This window comes from Eleutherodactylus coqui, chromosome 6 (assembly GCF_035609145.1).
Source record: "Eleutherodactylus coqui strain aEleCoq1 chromosome 6, aEleCoq1.hap1, whole genome shotgun sequence".
NCBI classification, from domain to species: Eukaryota; Metazoa; Chordata; class Amphibia; order Anura; family Eleutherodactylidae; genus Eleutherodactylus; species Eleutherodactylus coqui.
This window is the reverse complement of record NC_089842.1, coordinates 14,576,600-14,597,578: the sequence shown is the minus strand read 5'-3', so window position 1 is coordinate 14,597,578 and position 20,979 is coordinate 14,576,600. Positions and strand designations below refer to the sequence as shown.

At 47.2% G+C, this 20,979-nt stretch overlaps 2 protein-coding genes across 2 annotated transcripts in view; both read left to right on the top strand.

Moving 5' to 3' along the window:
- PADI2 (peptidyl arginine deiminase 2) overlaps positions 1 to 5,248 on the top strand; it is a 43,963-nt gene extending 38,715 nt beyond the window's left edge. Inside the window, exons 13-16 of the mRNA XM_066606338.1 lie at positions 731 to 824; positions 912 to 988; positions 1,477 to 1,602; positions 1,696 to 5,248. Of these exons, the coding sequence (XP_066462435.1) occupies positions 731 to 824; positions 912 to 988; positions 1,477 to 1,602; positions 1,696 to 1,932 (534 nt within the window). The 3' untranslated portion in view covers positions 1,933 to 5,248. The remainder of the gene's footprint in view (positions 1 to 730; positions 825 to 911; positions 989 to 1,476; positions 1,603 to 1,695) is intronic.
- Positions 5,249 to 9,358: 4,110 nt separating this feature from the next.
- On the top strand, positions 9,359 to 19,931 carry SDHB (succinate dehydrogenase complex iron sulfur subunit B). The gene is made up of 8 exons (XM_066606337.1): positions 9,359 to 9,495; positions 14,424 to 14,563; positions 15,072 to 15,157; positions 15,240 to 15,376; positions 15,648 to 15,764; positions 17,533 to 17,634; positions 17,814 to 17,936; positions 19,615 to 19,931. Exons 1-8 carry the CDS (start codon positions 9,430 to 9,432, stop codon positions 19,690 to 19,692), a joined length of 849 nt encoding a protein of 282 aa, XP_066462434.1. The 5' UTR covers positions 9,359 to 9,429; the 3' UTR covers positions 19,693 to 19,931.
- The last annotated feature ends 1,048 nt before the right edge of the window (positions 19,932 to 20,979 follow it).

Below are 20,979 nucleotides of genomic sequence, written 5' to 3'. Positions count from 1 at the left end.
CGGAATTACTAGAACTAGAGGTGAAGTGTAATAAAAGCAGCAAGGCCTGGCAGGTGGAGGGTTTGCTGTTGAGAATGGTTTTGCCTATCAGGATCTGTTCTTTGCTGCAGAGATCCTCAGGCGTAGTTTCTGGGGTTTTTTGGCAGTACCCACAAACTGGTCAGGGTAACCATAGAGTGATACCAGAGGAGCAGGCAAGAACGTGGTCCTCATAAAAGTCCGGACAGGTGCAATTCTTGCCTAACAATAACACTAGCTGCGGGTCAGGGCAGGCAGCAGATAGATATATTGTGGTCCAGAAACAGAGATCAGGAATGGAGAAGACGGGAAAGCTGAGTGGAACAGGCAAAGGATAAAGCAGGAGTCAGAGCTAGAAAACTCTTTTGTACACCAGACAGAACTAATTGCTCAGGCACCCTCCAGGATGGGGAGTGGTGGGGGTGCTTAAAATGACCAGAACCCCCTACGGATTGGTCGGAACAAAAAGTTGCATGTGCACACCAACCCTTTTAAGGGGTGAAGCAGCCAAATGCACCCTACAAGAGGCGGAAAAGTGACAGTTGGTGTAGCATCTACCACACACAACCCAGGGGATACAGAGCTGCGTGTAACTGATGGCAGGAGGTAGGGAACACAGTCGTCCATGACCAGTTACCATGAGGCAATGTACGGTGCCACAGAATATAACACTGTTTGAGTAATCGTAACTAATCAAGTGTCTTATCTTTAGGGCTTCCGTCTTCTCCTGGCCAGTCCAGCCACCTGCTTCAGAATCCTCCAAGAAAAGAAGCATGAAGGGCATGGAGACGTCATCATGTTGCAGGGTGAGGGAAGCTCTCCTGTCCTGCAGAGCATTGTCATTGTGGTTTAATATAAGAATATTCATCTTTATTCCCACAATCTACCTGCAGGATTAGAAACCAAGCGGTGGACCGTGACAAAGGTCCTCTCCACGGACGTCATCGTGCAGGAGAACAGCTATGTGCAGGTAAAAGGAGCGGCTAGGAGCTCAATGTATGGAGTCCTTGGGACGGCGCTGATTTCTCCCAGAACTGCAGTGTTCACCCAACGTCTTCATGGTCAAGAATCTGACTCGTTAATTAGGAATACATAATTTCTAATCCCACTTCAGGATCCCTGTGTACAATAGAGACTGACATGCGCCATATTTACCAAAGCACAATTCCACTTGCCATAATACGACATATGGGGTATGATAGATGAGTATACAACATTAGTGATGGCGCAGATGTGGGAGCGGGCAGCACTGCAGTAGATGATCACCAAATTCCCACATGTTCAGGTGTCTGTCCCACAACATAGCTGCGGAACACAAAAATGACACCATTGATACACAACAATATATACAAAGAGGACGGTATCGGATCTTGTAGGCATTGGTGGGCAAATACACCTGGATGTAGGCCAATATACGGTGAGGTCAGCATTTAAAGGATGGTGATGCTCCTCTTGCAGCACTGCATCGACTGGAACAGGGATATTCTGAAGAGAGAGCTAGGCCTGACGGAGGAGGACATCATCGATATTCCCGCTTTATTCCGACTGGTTAATGGTCAGGCTGTGGCCTTCTTCCCCAACATGGTGAGTATTGTGAATGAGACTGGACATCCATGATGCCTCATAGATTTCCTGAGTATTCTGAGCTTCTCTATTCTTTATCCATGTTCCTTCCAGGTTAATATGATCGTTCTGAAGAAAGATCTTGGCATCCCCAAACCCTACGGGCCAGTAATCAAGGTGACCTGCTGCTTGGAGGATTATGTCATTGAGCAGATGAAGCCCTTAGATCTGCGGTGCACGTTCATCGATGACGTTGTGTCCTACCACAAGAAACTGGGTGAGGTGCACTGCGGCACCAATGTCCGCCGGAAGCCGTTCTCATTTAAGTGGTGGCAGATGGAAGAGCCTTAGTGACCAATGGGGCCTGGAACTTCCTCATCCTTGGCAATCTCCTTCTGAGCTCCAGACTGCAGAAGCTAAGAACACTCTAATTGGATGACTTAGGGTTTTGTAATTGGGGCTGTTTCCTTGGGTTTTAGCTACTGTAGTTTTCTTTGATTGAGTCAGGGGCAGTTACTTGCCAATATACCTTAACGTAGGGCAAATCAACAGGTAGCCATACGACGAAAGATTGGGTGCAAAATAATACATACTGATCAGCCATAGCACTAAAACCACCTACCTAATACTTTGTAGGTCTTTATGCTGCCAAATCAGCTCTGCCCTGGTGAGGCCTGGACTCTAAAAGCCCCCCGACGCGTCCTGTGGTATCTGTACCAAGACGTTGGCAGACGTTCAGGTCCTTTTAGTACTGTAAGTTGCTGGGTACGACCTCCGGGGATCGGACTTGCTTCTCTCGATCAGAGTGAGATCTGGGGAGTTTGAAGGACAAGCTGTCACCTTGATCCTTTACCTTATCCATTGCTGAACAGTTCCTGTAGTGCAGCCGGGTCTATTATACTGCTGATCGAGGTCACTGCCATTGGGGAATCCTGCTGCCATGAAGGGGGACTTATCTGTACAATGTAGGGAAGTGGTACATGTCACACCCCCACGATGCCAGGAGACAAGTACCCAGCAGAACATTGCCCATTCTGATGCCATCTCTTCCCCGGATCCGTGATGCCCCTGGCTGTCCACATGATGTAAAACGTAATTCATCAGACCAGGCGGCCATCTTCCATTGCTCCATGGTCTAGTTCTGATGCCCACATGCACATTTTGGGGGTCGACAGTAATCAGCATTGGTACCCTCACCAATCTGTTGCTCCTTCACCCCCATACACTGCAAGCTCTTGTGTAGTCTAACACCTTTCTATCATCTCCAGCAAAATCCTCATCAGTAATTTGTCCTGCAGTCCTGTGGGATCGGACCAGGTAAATTGTGTTCACTCCGCGCACATCCATGAGCCTTGTGCAGCCATCACTCAGGCTGATTGTTCTTCCTTGGAGCACATTTGATACTAACCACTACATACCTGGAACACCCCACAAGATCGGGTGTTTGACCACTCGTCTACACATCGTCGCTCAGGTACTTACAATTCTCCATTTGCCTTGCTTTCAACACATCAATTTTCGGATTTGACTGTTCACTTGTTGCCTAATGTATCCAACCCAACAGGCGCCATTAACAGATAATCTGTGACATTCGTATCCCTTATCAGTGGTTTTAATGTTATGGCTGATCGGTGTGTGAATAACCTATATACACTATGTAAAAAAAACAACAATCCCCTATAAGTGGTGTGCCCCCCCCCCTCCTCCCCCACCCTCTGGCCAATAAGAGGCTCTCGGAGGCCCCTTATGTGCAGTGACCTCTTCTTCTGCTTGTAGAGCTTGTTGACCACTAGACGTCACACAGAGAAAGTTTCCATCTGACAACTTCTGGGGGAGGGGGATTGGTTTTGACGATGAGTATATAATATACACACACCCACTCCGATTAGACTCATGTAGAAATGATGAAAGACGAGAATTTGTAATGAAGCGGAGTTGAGGGTCCGGTGGATCTATCCAGCGCCTTCATGTATAAGAAGGGGTACGAATCCTATTCTAGGAACTTGGTGTGAAAAACATTTCATGAAATCTGACTGTGCTGCAAAGCATCCTGGGAGAACGACCTGAAAAATGCAACAAATAGAACTCTTTATATTCTACACAATTGCTCATTAGATTTAAGTGCGTCCGTGGCAAGGGCCTTCACACGGGCTTCTCACACCTTACCTGTTATAAGTTATTACAGACCAGCTGACTGCGCAGGTCACATGACCTTTCTGCCAGAATGCATGGCTCCTTTATATATGGAGTAAGGACTAAGGTGATTGCTATATTCCGGCCACCCCAGGGATGATGGGAGTGATGGGCACAGATCATGGATAATGGTTTTCAATAGATAAGACCCAGGGAGTATATAAGCGACTTTTAGCTGCAGTGTTGGGGTTCGCAGCGTTGCCTGGAATGGGATGGCATTATGATTTTTTTTTAACTAATATCTTATTATTCCATAAAGTCTCTAATATCTGTTGTTTTATGTCAGTTCTCCTTGTATTCTTGTTAAGGGTGCATTCACACGGGTGAGAAAATCGTGCAAGTTTTGTGTGTTGCGAGACGCGCAAAAATGCAACCCATTATTTCCATTGGGTGTACTTGCATGTTTTTGTTTTTTCCTTGTGATGCAAGAGGGGAAAAAATCGTAGCTTGTTCTATTTCCTTGCAAGTCCCACACGAGAATAGAACATGCGCTGTACGGGAGATCGCGTATCTGCAGGGATGGGGTGCCCGTGTGTGATGCGGCCCGGTGTTGCCCGTGTTAATGCACCCTTACTGGAATGAGTAAAAGTACTGATCTGAATTAGGAGGGAGCTGCAATCCGATGTAAGAGTTGAACCACTGTTCAGGTCCATATTTTTGTCTATAGGGGGCAGTATTGTAACAATGACTGCTGGCAGAGTATAGCAAGCAGATGAGACCTAGGAGAGCCATGACAGAAGTGCATTTGTTTTCCTTTGAGAGATATATGATGGAATATTCTGCAACAGTTTTGCGATATATTCTGCGTCAAAATCCACACTAACGTGCAGATTTTGATGCGGCATTGAAAATGGCAGAATTCTGCAGGCGTTTCTACATTAAAATGCAGATCTTGGTGTAGCATTCCAGGACGACATAGTCTGCAACACTGTTGCGGAATATTCAGTCTCGTTTGTCAGTTCAATAGGACTCAGCCTGCAGTACCACCCTAGGCCACTACACTATGTACAGAGCTGTCTGCTTCATGCAGCAAAACGGCTAGAAGTGCAACAACCCCTTTAACAATTTGATTCTTATTTTGCTTACTTGTGTAATAGCTGACTAATCCAGGGTTATCACAATGGCTCCTACGGAAGGCTGTGCACAGCTGCAATTGTAGGCCCTCTGTGGGTTAGAATCCCATATAGAATAAATGGATCAGACAGGTTTCTCAAAAATGTAAACCAATGCAAACGAATTACAAAGTGGACGAGAATTGTAAATTAAAAATCCAAAAAGCGAAGCATGGATGCAGCTCAGGTAACCCACGATGGGTGTCTGATTGGTGGCCCCAGTTATTAGACCTGGTCTGGACTCGCAGTGCCTTAGCCATAAGACATCTCCACCATCACGTGGACACGTCATGCTCATTTCATGATCCTCTTGTGTACCGTAAATGTTATTACTAACCGATAATAAAACCTGTGGAATAAAACATGGTGGTCGTCTGATTTTATGGGGAGGGACGAGTGTTATGGAACTACAACCCCCAGCATCCTGACATGATGCCCTGTGCCAATGGTTATAAAATATAATGTACTTCTAAACATTGGTGCCCAATCTCTAGGATCTATCCTCCAAGTGTGCCCAGTGGGGGGTCACTTAAAGGTTTACCAAGACAGCAACGCTTATGTTCATACACTGGAGTTACATGCGAGACCTCGAAAAGGTCACTTCGTTCTGAGGGGGGAGGGGGTCCCAGCAGACAGACCCCCACGGATCTGACATTGGTATCTCTACAGTGTATTGTCTCATACGGATCATCACCCAGGGAGGTCGCACTCCCCAACCATGTCCAGAAATCTGCAAAACCGACCTGGAACATCACACCGGTCCTGAGCAGAGTAACAGTAACTACTTAATGGGCTCTGCTACACGCCTGATGCAGTTGTGGAGGTAATTCCTGATGCTCCTCCAGTGGCCCTGGGTTCTGACAAGAAGTCCCCACCACCACAGGGGCCATGAGTTGGAACACCGACAATCCCATGAGCTAATTGCTTGATAATGCGCTCACAATCTGAAGGTTGCAGGTTCAATCCCCGCTTGGTTCAGGTAGCCGACTCAAGGTTGACTCAGCCTTCCATCCTTCCGAGGTCAGTAAAATTAGTACCCTGCTTGGTGGGGGGTAATAAATTACCTGAAAGCGCCGCAGAATAAGTTGGCGCTATACAAATAAGAGTTATTTTCTAACGGTGTCTGTCCTTATTTGAGGGGTATTTCATAAGTAATGCAGAGCACAATTTGCAATGCAATAACGGGTAGCACTGCTATTTGTCCTCCACTAGTGCATGGGAACGGCCGTGGGGAATACATCCCAGCGGAATCCTTGATATCACCCGTTCTGTATTGGGGCTTACATCTGAAAAATGCACTGTGGGGCTAGTTCTTCAATACCGTAACTGCGGTGAAGAGGAAGACCTACAATTCAGTGACTGACGCTAAACACTTTCTTTTGTCTTCAGAAAGAGGTTCTGCAGCAGCTGACGTGTTATTAGGCATGATGTTAAAGCTATTACTCCAGAAGCGACCCAAAAGTTCAGGTAATGTAGTATGGCCAGTACCTCACCAGAAATGAGGTCAATATCCGCAAGGGTCGAGGACATCTGCAGTCTTAAGTGCCGATGCTTTAGGACCCCATTAGGCATCCACAGATGCACTTACCCAGCATGGCAGAATTAGAGCAGCTTTCAGGTATGAAAATCCAAGGGTTCATATTTCCATCAGCTTGTCACCCATTATATCAGTCACCTTCCAATCCTCTGGCTCCGGTCTCCCAGCACCAGTTCTCCTTTGATCTTTCTAGTGAACCCTGTGAGAGAAAAATGTCAGTGCCGAACCTCTCGTGGACCCAAAAGATGTTGTTCTTCCATCCCTTCATATAAAGCAGGGTTAATGAAAAATTTTGTCAAACGTATGACCCAGGAAGGAAGGCATTTAGGTACTTAAGAGACAAATCTCCTAGATTGAGTGATGCAAAGGTTAAGGAAGGTATTTTTGTTGGGCCACAAATTTGACATGCTACAAACCTCGCAGGTGCGGCGATATGCCCACGACTCGTGAGGTTTTGTAGCCCATGTTTCCCTATGGAGCCTTCCTTTCTGTTGCATCGCATGAAAATGCAGTTTGCATGCGATGCAACTTTGACAGTAGCAAATGCTACTGTCAAAGCTATAATCTAAGCCCTAACTGCTGGGGAAAAAAACCACACATACATCACGTTAGACGAGCTGTCAGCCCGGCCGCAGCTTCGCCCCAGGTCCCGACACCGATCTTCATCGTCAAGCACTGGCTGTGATTGGCTAAGTGTCAGCCAATCACAACCAGCGCTTCCAGCAGCCGGGGACTTTTCAATCCCCGGCCAGACGATGAAGATCATCAGGGCCGGGACCTGGGGAGAAGCTGCGGCGGCGCCCTGGACAGCGCAGAAGAGGTGATGCATACTTTTTTTTTCTCCCCTCCTTTAGTTACAGCTTATTTTTGGGGTAGGGCTTATATTTCAAGCCCCCCCCCCCCCCCAAAAAAAACTCACACGTGATGCTACAAAATCGCAGTATTATTGTGAGAAAATCGCAGCGATGCGGGCCTAAAATTAATTTCTCCACTCCCACCTAGACTTTTCCCCTACTAGTTGTGGCGCTGTCAGTGATGACCACGGAGAAAGATTCCACCACGATATTTCTATAATGGAACAGAGATATCAGGGCCGTTGGATGAAGCAATGCTTGCGGATTACTGCTGGTCTGTGTGTAGGGATGCTCACAAACTTACAAGAGGCAAACCAAAAGAAACCGATCTCATGAAGTCACCACATGATTCTCTTCACACCGAACCGCCGGCCAGGAAAGCTTCCATCAATTAAGAACTCTGAGAATGTAGCGGTCATTAAAGAAATTCAAATGCACCTTCAATGTCGTTACCATATGTAATTAAAATGTATCATTTTCTCTTAATCCGTTAAAGTAACATACTGCCACCTATTGTATCACAGAAACTAGAGATAATAAAAATGTTTCTTTGTCATATTTGTTTTTCTCTCCCTAAGGCCGCCTGCAGACGAGCGGAAATCCCGCCGCGGGATTTCCGCCGCTGAAAGTCTGCATAGGAGTGCATTACAATACGCACTCCTATGCAGACGGCCGCGGTTTGGCCGCGCGAAATCTCGCGTGGCAAACAAACCGCGGCATGTTCTAATTTTCTGCGGGGCACGCACTCACCTGGCCGCCGGCTCCGGTCTGCGCATGCGCCGGCTGCGCGGCAGCCGGCACATCAAAGAGCCAGGGCCGCCAGGCGCGGGTGAGTACGCGCTCGTCCCTGCAGGCTCTGGGGTCTCGCTGCCGGATCCGACCCGCTCGTCTGCAGGCGGCCTAAAATTAGTAAGATTTGACTCATGAAGTTAAGGAAACATTCCAAAATATTTCTTTTGTTGGCCAGTGTAACTAATTAAAGTCCTTACTCTGGTGTGTCCTTAATGGCCTTTCAAGAGTAGTTGTGCACAATCTGCAGTCTGTTTCAGCAAATATGCAGCAATATGCCGCATAATACCATACAGAACCCGTGTAGAGGTGGTACATCAGGGTACTAGAGCCTCCATGCCCTCCGTATCACAGCTTGTATTCAAGCTAGAGGCGGTACAACAGGGTACTAGAGTCTCCATGCCTGCCCATATCACATCTTTTATCCAAGCTAGAGGCGGTACAACCGGGTACTAGAGCCCCCATGCCCCCCCGTATCACATCTTGTATCCAAGCTAGAGGCGGTACAACAGGGTACTAGAGCCTCCATGCCTGCCTGTATCACATCTTGTATCCAAGCTAGAGGCGGTACAACAGGGTACTAGAGCCTCCATGCCCGCCTGTATCACATCTTGTATCCAAGCTAGAGGCGGTACAACAGGGTACTAGAGCCTCCATGCCCCCCCCCCCCCGTATCACATCTTGTATCCAAGCTAGAGCCTCCATGCTCCCCCCACCCTCCCCGTATCATATCTTCTAGCCAAGAGAGGCGGTACAACAGGGTACTAGAGCCTCCCTACAAGGGGTTGGTGCGCCACAATAAATTACCCTTTCGCTCTGATATTGTAACCCCTTATAACAACCTTACAATCACAAAGGAAGTTTCTTTCCACCCCAACAACTTCTACCAGAGTGCGGTTACTGACAAAGACTGGAGAGAGAGAGTGTGAGAGGATGGATAGATGGATAGATAGACAGACATACTTTTTCTAGGGGAGGAATTACTATTAGAACATGTTTTGTTTGTAACTCAGCTTACTCCGCACTCCCTCCATCACACACCACAGCCTCCCGCTCACACTGCTCTTCAGCTGCTGCGGGTCACATTTATACTTCACCACAGCCTCTGATTGGATACCGCCGCTGCCTCTTCACAGGTGACTGACGAATCACATAACAGAGCCCGCCAACCCCATGGCAACCACAGAGGTTATCCAATACACCATAGAGACTACAAGCGCGAAAACAGAGGGCTAGAGGGAGCCGCCGCTCTATACGCGCTCTGAGTCTATCACATACAAGTTTGTTCCCATCTCTATGGTTCCTGTGTGCGCAGCGCGGGGTGTGATGGGAACTAGGAGGTATTGACAACCTCAGAAGGAAGATGGCTGCGGTCGTGTTATCCTTGAGACGTAGCGGCTCTCTGCTGCGGACGGCGGGGGCGACACAGGTCAGAGTGGCTCTAGTATATAGCATTGTATACAGTGTGTGCCGGGGGGTGTATGCACCGTGTGGGGAGACTGATGTCCCTGTGATACGTGGTCACTGCTGTTGTGTCGTCATGGCTGGATGACTCCCATCATCCCTAGTTGTGGTGATGGTGGGGCTCAGTGATGGATGTTGGGCAGTATAGTAGTAACACATCACTGAGGCTGCCCTCTCTGGGGCTGGTAGTGCCCAGCTGCCATGAGATCATCTGTAGGAGATGGGCACGCTGCCCGGACAGCGGGGGCCTCGTGACGTGCAGCTGCCCCCTGGCACTGGCTGTGTGCTCTCTGCTTGTGGCTGCACAAATAACATAAAAGCTGTGCTCGGGGGGCAGATTGTCGCACCTGGCGCCGCCCGCTGCTGCAGATGTAACGAGTGCGCCAGGATGCAGAGCGGCAACCCTGCCGCCATCTTCTCTCACCTGTAGAAAAGGTATCCACAATACCAGCGTTGTCACCCGAGTGGCGTCCGGAATGAATGCTGTTCTCACAGCTGAGGGTCTGTTACAGTGTGATCCCAGGCTGATGCATGTAAGGTGAGGGCTACACAGTGACGTCCAGAGAGCCTTGAGGCCAATGGCCTGTAACGTGAGTCGTAGGTGGCGCCGGTCGCAGGAGCTCCATCGAAACTGGGTAATCGTGGTCCTGCGACTCGTGCCGCCGTAACCCTTTGGACCACAATATGAAGGCAGGATGGAGGCCGGCCACACTGCCGCTTTCGTGAATGTTTCCATGGAAAAAAGTGTGTAGAAACACCTGAGACTTAAGCCCATATCTATATCTATGCCTCTAAGATTGTTTACATCTTATTTGCTTTTATTCTTTTTTGTATAAGAAAAACTTAAGTTTATAATGAAAAACTTTTTGTTTCTAATAGTTTTTTTTTTTATCGTTCTACCCCCCCCCCCCCCCCCCCAATCACAAAAAACATATACGTTAAGCGTATGGAGGCACACAGGCGTACGTTGCTATACAGTTTCCATTACCTACAATGTGTAAAAGGAAAAAAGACATTTCTAAGTGTGTTTTTGTTTTGTTTTTTTTTCAGTCTCTCAAAAAAAAAATCCCATGTGGAGTTTGTCTGTTTAACCCATTATTGCCCATGGCTTCATGAAATGCTGTTTTCACCCGTTTGGTGGACCAAAAAAAAGGGTTTCACAGATGTCAGTGTGGCCGGCCCCTTACACAGCCATCTTTGGTCATGTGGCCGACGTCGCCGTCTAGCCCTCACCTTACTGATACATTGTAGCAAGCTGTGAAGACAGGAGTGGACTTTGGCACCATGGCACAAACTCTCAGCACTGAGAAGCACTTGGTCAGGGCGGGGTTTCCTGCTCATAGGTGTAAATAGGAATGTACCTCTTCGCTGACAGCAAGCAGAGATCTAAAAAAGTTAAGGATTTAAACCACCTCGGACTCCATCAGAAAGTTGTAGAACGTTTCTTTACTTGATAACGAAGAATTCTTTACAGCGCGACGACATTAAAGCTTCTCCGGACTTAGTACAGGTCATCAATATCTGATCGTGGGGGGTTGCATCCCGGGACCCCACTAATCAGCTGAGTGAAGAGACGGCAGCACCCGGGTGATCGCCATGTCACTCTCAGGCTGCTGATGTCCTGCTCGTTAGTCACATGACACATGAGCAGCGCAGTCCCAAGCAAGTGACTGGTACTGCGCTGCTCTACAAGGTACGCTCTTCAAACAGCTGGCTGACCGCTGGATAGGTCATTAATATATGAACAGTGGGGTCCACCAATTGGGACCCCTGCCAATCAGCAGATTAAAGGGGCCACTGTGCCCATTTAAGTGCACCAGCCTTTTCATCATTCACATCTCAATAGGACTGCAGTACGGAGAGCGCCCCCTATTGATAAATGTAAGGTTATGCATATGGGCAGGAGAAACGGATGTCACCAATATACACTAAATGGGGTACTGCTAGGGAAACGTGAGATGGAAAAAGGGGGTACTAGTGGACTGTAGACTGAACTGGAGTAACCAATGCCAGTCAGCTGCTGCAAAAGCACATAAAGTCTTGGGGTGCATTAAAATAGGTATAGGGGCGAGGGGCGAGAACATTATCCTCCCACTATATAAGGCACTTGTCAGGCCTCACATGGAATACTGCGTACAGTTCTGGTCACCGGCGCTCAGGAAGGTTGTTACAGCGCTGGAGAGGGTTCAAAGAAGGGCAACTAAACTAATACATGGAATGACTGGACTGGAATACCCAGAGAGGCACCAAAACTGGGATTATTCACCCTGGAAAACAGACGGCTAAGGGGCGACCAAATAACTGTGTATAAATACATGAGGGGACGATACAAGGATCTCTGCCATGATTTGTTTATACCCAGGACTGCGACGGTAACAAGAGGGCATCCGCTACATCTAGAAGAAAGAAGGTTTCATCACCAACATAGAAGAGGGTTCTTTACAGTAAGAGCAGTGAGACTGTGGAACTCTCTGCCTGAGGACGTGGTGATGGCAAAATCCATAGAAGAGCTTAAGAGGGACTAGATGTCTTTCTAGAGCGCTGTGATATTACAGGATATAGACATTAGGTGACCAGTAGGATTGATGATCCGGGTATTAGTCAGGTTGGAACTATCAAACGTTAATCCAGGGATTATTCTGACTACCATTATGGAGTCGGGAAGGATTTTTTTAACTGAATGGCCATTGTTTCATTCAGCCTGACCTACTGTGTTTCTATAGTGAGCAGTGACTGCATTGTCCCTGAGCTGCGGAGCCCACAGATCAGACATTGATCACATTTTAAAGGCTGAAGAACTCCTTTTATTGGGTCTTACCTATTGTACAGGTGATAATAGTGGCGGTGCAGAGGCTTTCACTCCTCTGTGTGGAAACCCTCTCACTGGTTTTCTTATCTAATCTTTATCCTGTTACGTTGACCGCCACAGAGGAAGATCAGCATCAGACGCTCACGCCGACCTGTCACATCGTAGCCCCCACTGTTGTACTGGTCTGCCGCTGGGTGTCTGTCCTGTGCTTGTTGTAAGACCCCAATAACCTGCCGCCGTGTCCCCTACAGAAGAAGAAATCGGAGCTGTAAATGATTTCCTTTGCTTGTGACCAAAGGTCGTGTGATGAGACGTCACCGGCGGCGCAGACGCTGCGGCACGGACGGTTCTTGGCGTCATCTCTTATCTGCAGCCGACTAATTAGAGCCATCTTCATGTCAGATCTTCTCCAGCCACAAGGAATCTGCCAGCTCTTCAGTGTCTCCTGTCAAACAGAACAGCTGAGGCCCAAAGCAACCGAGCAGAACTCCACTGTTCCTTAACCCCTTGCAGGCGCTCTTTCATTTTTAGTTTTTTTTTCCTCTACTTTAAAAAAAATATAAAATCCTCCTATTCCCCCCCCCCCCCTCCCCCCCCCCCCCTCGACCATATTAACCTATCCATATGGAGGTTGGTTTCTGTGGGCTGAGCTGTGCTTTATAACACCTTAAAATGTCATAAAAAGCTTAATTTAAAAAAAAAAAAGTTCTTTGAAATATAAAAAAAATACCCCACTAGCACCAGATTTGGGGGCACTGCGGCAAAAATTATATTAACTTCTATTGGACGGTTTTTATGCCGATATCAACTTTTTATAGGGGTTTTTGTATCCCTTTTGCTAATAAATATAATTTAAATCATAACTGCCGCCAGCCGTCTTCTGACCATCAGGGTTTATTTTTTTCTCTCGCTGGAGCCCTGCGCTGTGTGACTGCTTGTAGTTTCTATTGGTTCTGTGTTACATTACGTATGACACTTTTTAAACTTCTAATTTACATATTTTTGTAATAATTACATATTACACTCCTCCTTCTCCTTGGGCCCCTATGGGGGACTTGAACCTGCAATCATATGATCTGTTCAGTACTGCAATATAATGCACTTCTGCAGCATCCCATTTAGTCCTGCCACAAGTATGACCTAATAGGAAAAACCTATGGAAGGCCATGGCAACCGAACGGCACCTTGCAGTCTCCTCATGGCAAGGGGGTTCAGGCCGTTTAAAAGTCAGCGATGTTCGCAGTGTCTTAAGGATTTACAGCCAGGTTCAGAGTTCTCTCATACCAACCATATGGAGTGGCCTTGGCTCCCGAGCCGCTCCATACGAACCATCATATATCCGAAATACATTAAAGGGAATCTTGTCCGTTTTGGGCTGCTCTGATTGCTGGCTTTATCAGTCTCCTGCTTGGACACTAGTGTTAGTGCAAACAAAACTATTTGCTATATGATATGCTTCGGGGGTCCAAATTGGTTAAAAGTATATATGGGCCTACCTGGTACCGTCGGCGGTGTAACTAAGACTCTCTCAGTGGCTCCTGCCTGGTACCGTCAGCGGTGTAACTAAGACTCTCTCAGTGGCTCCTGCCTGGTACTGTTGGCGGTGTAACTAAACCCCTCTCCGTGGCTCCTGCCTGGTACCGTCAGCGGTGTAACTAAGACCCTCTCCGTGGCTCCTGCCTGGTACTGTTGGTGGTGTAACTAAACCCCTCTCCGTGGCTCCTGCCTGGTACCGTCAGCGGTGTAACTAAGACCCTCTCCGTGGCTCCTGCCTGGTACTGTTGGTGGTGTAACTAAACCCCTCTCCGTGGCTCCTGCCTGGTACTGTTGGCGGTGTAACTAAACCCCTCTCAGTGGCTCCTGCCTGGTACCGTCAGCAGTTTCACATGATTAAGACTCCCTTTAAGCTTCACTGTCATGGATGAGTACATACGGGGGTCTCCCTGTGTATAGAATGCAGTTTTACGTAACTCTGATTGTCGCGGTTATTCTACATATACGGTGCGGTCTTGTGTTACTGATTACATATCGGGGGTCATTCTGTGCTTATGGCTGCTGATCTTCTCTCTTCCTGATATTTGCAGTTTTCCCGAGGAGCGCAGACCGCTGCCGCGCCCGCCTCTCAAGCTGTAGCCCGTATAAAGAAATTTGCAATCTACAGATGGGACCCTGACAAGCCCGGGGATAAACCCCGCATGCAGACCTATGAGATCGACCTAAATACGTGAGTTCACAAATCTAAAGCCCTTTGATTCCCGTAGCGACTAGAGGTGTACATTGGCTTTAAAGGGGTCTTCTCATATTGTAAAATGAAGGCATATAGCATCCATCATCACTTTATGATCGATGGGGGTCCGACCTCTGGGACCTCCACCGACCCTGAGAATCAATAGGATGCATCGCTGGTGTAGCGCCCCCTTCTAGTTCTCTGCACACTGCCGCTCCCAGCCACCTGGCTGTGCAAGGGTACTACAGCTGGTTCCATTCACTTGGATGGCCGCACGCTGCCGTTTCCTTCATAGCGGAGAGCGTCGCTGTGCAGTGAAATACAGTAAAGCAGCTGCAGCGTTTTTCCCTTTTCATTCTCAGAATCAGTGGGGGTCCCAGAGGTTGTACCCCACCACCACCATAGCGTTAGGCTGGGCCGTCACTTTACTTGATGAGAAAACCCACTTTAATATCAATCTAGAGCGTTTCAGCATTCGTCTCACCAATATATCCCTTTTCTTCAGCTGTGGCCCCATGGTTCTTGATGCGCTCATTAAGATTAAGAACGAGATGGACGCCACCTTGACCTTTCGCAGATCGTGCCGGGAGGGTGAGTGCTTCTATTCACGTGGCGTCGCTGAGTGGTGTTTGTGCCTCTTCTGACTTCTTGTCTTTCTGCTTCCCTCCTCCAGGTATCTGTGGGTCTTGTGCCATGAATATTAATGGCGGCAATACGCTGGCATGCACCTTGAGGATTGACACTAACCTAAGTAAAGTCTTGAAAATCTACCCTCTTCCTCACATGTATGTTGTGAAGGATCTGGTGCCTGTAAGTGCTGAAACTGTTAGACCAGGTTATCTGGTTGGGTTAGTTCAGGCAGTATCCAAGAGGGGGCGCTCTTCGCTCAGTATTAATGGACACGGGCAGCACATGCGTCGCTAACTGGCAGCGGGGCTTGAAACCAGCCCGTTCTGAGTCGGCTTGGTCCCTGTGAACAAATCCCCCGTATATCGATGTAACAAAAGACCCCGCTAACCTTTTCTTCCCTTAATTGTTCTAACAAGTGACTTTATGATTTTTCTTTTCTTGCCTTCTCAAGGATTTGAGTAACTTCTATGCTCAGTATAAATCCATAGAGCCTTATCTGAAGAAGAAGGACGAGTCCCAACAGGGGAAGGATCAATATTATCAGTCCGTTGAGGACCGAGACAAGTTGGTGAGTCGTGACGGGAGTCGGTTAGATTTACTGTAAGGGAGGTTCCACACACAAGGTCTTGTAGCCAAAGACTGAAGTGGATCCGGCAGGAAGGAGACGTATCCATCCATCCATCCATCCAGCCTTCCTTTTGAATCCACTTCTGGCTTAAATAAAACTACATGAGAAACTGTCCAAAAAAACTGTATGTGAAACTGCCCAAAGTTAGAATTATTCATTGCATATTATACTTAAATTGTACAATATCCTCTAAACTCATGTTCTAATTTTCTTTTAGAGTTATTGTAAATAAATAGTTGAATCACTTTGTAAATCCATTACATTACTTATCCTGTACTGACCCTGTGTTACATTCTGTATTATACCCCAGAGCTGCACTCACTATTCTGCTGGTGGAGTCACTGTGTACATACATTACTTATCCTGTACTGACCCTGTGTTACATCCTGTATTATACTCCAGAGCTGCACTCACTATTCTGCTGGTGGAGTCACTGTGTACATACATTACTTATCCTGTACTGACCATATGTTACATTCTGTATTATACCCCAGAGCTGCACTCACTATTCTGCTGGTGGAGTCACTGTGTACATACATTACTTATCCTGTACTGATCCTGAGTTACATCCTGTATTATACTCCAGAGCTGCACTCACTAGTCTGCTGGTGGAGTCACTGTGTACATACATTACTTATCCTGTACTGATCCTGAGTTACACCCTGTATTATACTCCAGAGCTGCACTCACTAGTCTGCTGGTGGAGTCACTGTGTACATACATTACTTATCCTGTACTGATCCTGAGTTACATCCTGTATTATACTCCAGAGCTGCACTCACTATTCTGCTGGTGGAGTCACTGTGTACATACATTACTTATCCTGTACTGCTCCTGAGTTACACCCTGTATTATACTCCAGAGCTGCACTCACTAGTCTGCTGGTGGAGTCACTGTGTACATACATAACTTATCCTGCACTGATCCTGAGTTACATCCTGCATTATACTCCAGAGCTGCACTCACTAGTCTGCTGGTGGAGTCACTGTGTACATACATTACTTATCCTGTACTGCTCCTGAGTTACATCCTGTATTATACTCCAGAGCTGCACTCACTAGTCTGCTGGTGGAGTCACTGTGTACATACATTACTTATCCTGTACTGATCCTGAGTTACATCCTGTATTATACTCCAGAGCAGCACTCACTATTCTGCTGGTGGAGTCATTGCGTACATACATTACTTATCCTGTACTGATCCTGAGTTATATCCTGTATTATACCTGCCAATTCTGCTGGTTGTTGGAAACAGTCAGCAATCTTGTGGACTGACAACCCTCCTCCAACAGCTTAGCTGCCTGCTGTAATACTGGGGGCAGTTAGTTTTACTATGATGGCTTCATTTGGGGGTAAGAAGTTCTCAGCACCTCATATATCTTCTCTCCAGAGCAGCAGATCTGTAAAATACTGTTAATCACAGGCGGGTCTGGATGGTTTATCTGCTCGGGCATGTCGTCATGTTTTTTTTTTTTCTCTGCTTGTTCTTTGTATTTACTCACTTTATACTGTTTTTGTGTGTGGTTTTTTTTTTTTTCGTTTTTTTTCTTTCTTGCTTTCTATAAAGTGCTGATTGTATTAGTTATCATGTCCTTATGCGGCATCTATTCCCATTACTCACCGATCTTGCGGTGAATGACCCCCCCCCCCCCCCCCACACACACACACACACACACCCCTAATGTTCCTCTCTCCTCTTGTCCCTACAGGACGGGCTCTATGAGTGCATCCTCTGTGCTTGTTGCAGCACCAGTTGTCCAAGTTATTGGTGGAACGGTGACAAGTACCTGGGCCCGGCGGTCCTCATGCAGGTAAGCTGTCACATTCAGGGTAGCTCCTTCCTTTGGGAAGTCTTCCTGTCTAGTCAGATGCCAGTGCGGAGGCTCGGGCTGTTTGGTTGGGCTGTAGTCACACACAGACAGTGAGCGGGTTGTTGCAGGGATCTATCCGGTTATATGGCGCTTCGGTCTAATTGTATTCTGGGTTTCAGGCTTATCGTTGGATGATCGACTCCAGAGATGAATACACAGAGGAACGATTAGCCAAACTGCAGGACCCCTTCTCCCTCTATCGCTGCCACACTATCATGAACTGCACAAGGGCGTGTCCCAAGGTAACAGACCCCGAGCTCGCCACATTGGGAACTGGCCTTGCTGCGGCTTATTCTCTTCTGCTCCTACTTGGGCCGGATTCATACAGCCATTAGCGCGTTGCATCGGGCGGTCTCTATGGACGCTGCACATCGCCAGTCTTAATCTCGTCTATGAAAACTGCTGCGAATAGGATGCCCAAAAACTCCAGTCTACACACAGACCACTGCTGTGTGAAAAATCATTTTAGGGCGATCTGCTAACCATGGAGTCCACGGACAGCGCATCGCCCCAAATTACTGCTGTGTGAATGAGCCCCAATAGTGAAATCAGGAGGGATGGTGGTCACAAGCTGACTCTACACCAGGCCTTTGTGGATAAAAGATGGATCTTAGATGAGAGTAATGGTTCTCCCAATCAGATCCTTGTATCTTGGGTTTGTACTCGTCACACCCAGAGCCATACAGCGAATTCTCTTGGTTGCTGCTGGGAATTTTTCACTATCGCTCACATTGTATATTTTCATGTAGTGCTGACAAAATCTGACCACTGAGGGCTTACACAAGCGTTTCCCATGTGCATTTGCTGTGAGAAGTACATGTGCTATGTATGTTAAATCCCCATAGGATATATTGGCGCACAATACACACCAAAATAGAACACAAAAAAGGTAGGTGTGATTGGCCTAATAGTGCTAAATCCACAGAATTGGATGTATTATGTGGGCAACATACGCCCATGTGAGTGAGTCCTAACGCTACATCTCCTACAGAGCATGCTCAGTACAAGCAGTAAACCAGCGCATGGCAGCTTGGCGATGTGCGCTCCTACAACCTGACAGCTGGGGATTAAAAGCCGTTACACACCGGCCGATAAAGATTCCTGCACTGAAGGAAGGAATGAGAATGTGTTCTTATCAGCTATACTTATTTATTTTATTTTCATTCTCTCGTTCCAAAAGCTGGAACGTTTTTTTTTTGTCACTTTTGTGATGTAACTGAGGATTTGGTTTTCTAAACTAGTGCCGCTGAAAGGATACATGTAACACATTGTGTAGCTTTTATTAACTCTGTGTGGCGGCATGGGATAAAAAGCAATCACCTATTAATGGCATAAAGAACTTGTTACCTCTGTTGTAGGTCAGGATAATTACAGCGATACAAAATGTATCTAGTGTTTTGTTTCGGCTGCCGTTGAGCAAAGAAAGTATCTTTATGTAAGGCCGCCTGCAGATGGCCGGGTCGGATCCAGCTGCGAGAATTCTCACAGCCGTACCCGATCCATGCGCCTGCAGAGGGCAGCGTGTCGCTCACCCGCTCCGTCTCTTTCATGTGCCCACTACCGAGCCCCGCACAGAATTAGAACATGCCACGGTTTGTTTGCTGTGCGGGATTTCGCGCAGACAAACTGTGGCCGTCTGCATAGGATTGTGTATTGTAATGCAATCCTATGCAGGCGTCCAGCCGCGGAATTTCCGCCCGTCTGCAGGCGGCCTAAGAAAGGCTGGATCTCTTTGCACAGTAGGGAAAAGTATTTTTAAAGAATTTCCTTTTACAGGGCTATATTCTGGGAGCGATGATTTATTTTTTCCCCCCATTGATAGAGCTGTATGAGGACATAACGTGCGTCCCTATTAGTCCCTATTAGTCCCTTGTGCTCCATATCTAACCCCATCCTGCATGTATCGCTCTCTTGTTTCAGGGCTTAAATCCCGGTAAAGCCATTGCTGAAATTAAGAAAATGATGGCCACCTACAAGGAGAAAGCGGCCGTGGCGTAACATCAGAGCGCCGTCTGTCAATGCGACTCCACGCACAGAAGTCCCTTCCTCCTGAAGAGTTGTCCATGCTGTTTCTAAGCTCCGCCTATTACGCTGCTGGGAGATTGGAGGGCGTTTCATCTGCTGCTTAATGTGTGACGCTTAAAAGAAGTGAAGAAAATCTGTACACCTGTAAATTAATCTAATTAAAGAGGTCGCTCTCTGGTTTTGTGCAGGGAGCGGCAATAAGTGAGAAACTATTGATGTATGGCGTGTGGTGCTTCGCCACAGGTGGCGCTATGTGGATGTTTGGTAGCATAAGACCTCCTGTCCACTGGTGACATTTAACAGCGTTTCCCGCAGCGATAATCCGCACGCAGGTAACGCAATGAATGCTTTCCATAGGATAACTATGCAAAGAGCAGCCTGATGTACATCAACAGAAAATCGCGGCAATTTTCCGCTGGCATATAAATATCATGGCATGTCGCGATTTTCTGCGATGAACCTATCATGTTGATAGGTTCATCACGGAAAATCGCAGTGAGATAATGCTCCCGCGGTGGTATATCGCACCGCCCATGGACTGTCGGCCTTACTTACGATGTTGAATTTAGATCTGTTACATTGTGGGATCTCTACATCCAGCAGCCACATGTATGTTTCTAGCTTGGCATCGGGCGGGCGGGTGGGCGGGCATGGACACTCCAGTATTTGCTTATCTGGTTACAACAAATCCAATGTGGCTTTTTCTACCTTTGATTTAGCAGACACAAAAATAAATTTCCAAGACCGGACTGCAGGAATGTGTCATTAAATTGTTTATTGAGAAATATAATAAAGCATTTAAAAAACAACCTAAATGAAATGCAGCATCAATACAAGGGAAATGCATCGGCTCAGGTCACACATAAGACGTTCCCAAGGGAAATCCTGGTTATATAAACCTACACTATCCGCAGTCAGTGTCATTGTATATAGTAAAGTGTTATCAGGTAACCGAGGATCTGGCGATCCCTGCGCCCCGACGCGCACGTTTCACCCCTAGCTTCGCCTTGATCTAGCAGGTAGCTGCAGCATCCAGAACTACAATAAGGCTGCTGTGATGTGATACAACCAGATCCATGGCATTAACATGACAACATGTACTTTCATTAGTTGCTATTTGGCAGGATGACGTTATGATCGTAATATTACATGACTGAAGGTAGATATGTAGCACTGGCTTAAACAGTGTCCCCAGGTAATTGTCCTTCCCCCTCCTCCTCCAGCTCTTGGTTCCTGGAAAATCCTGCACAATCTTGCACC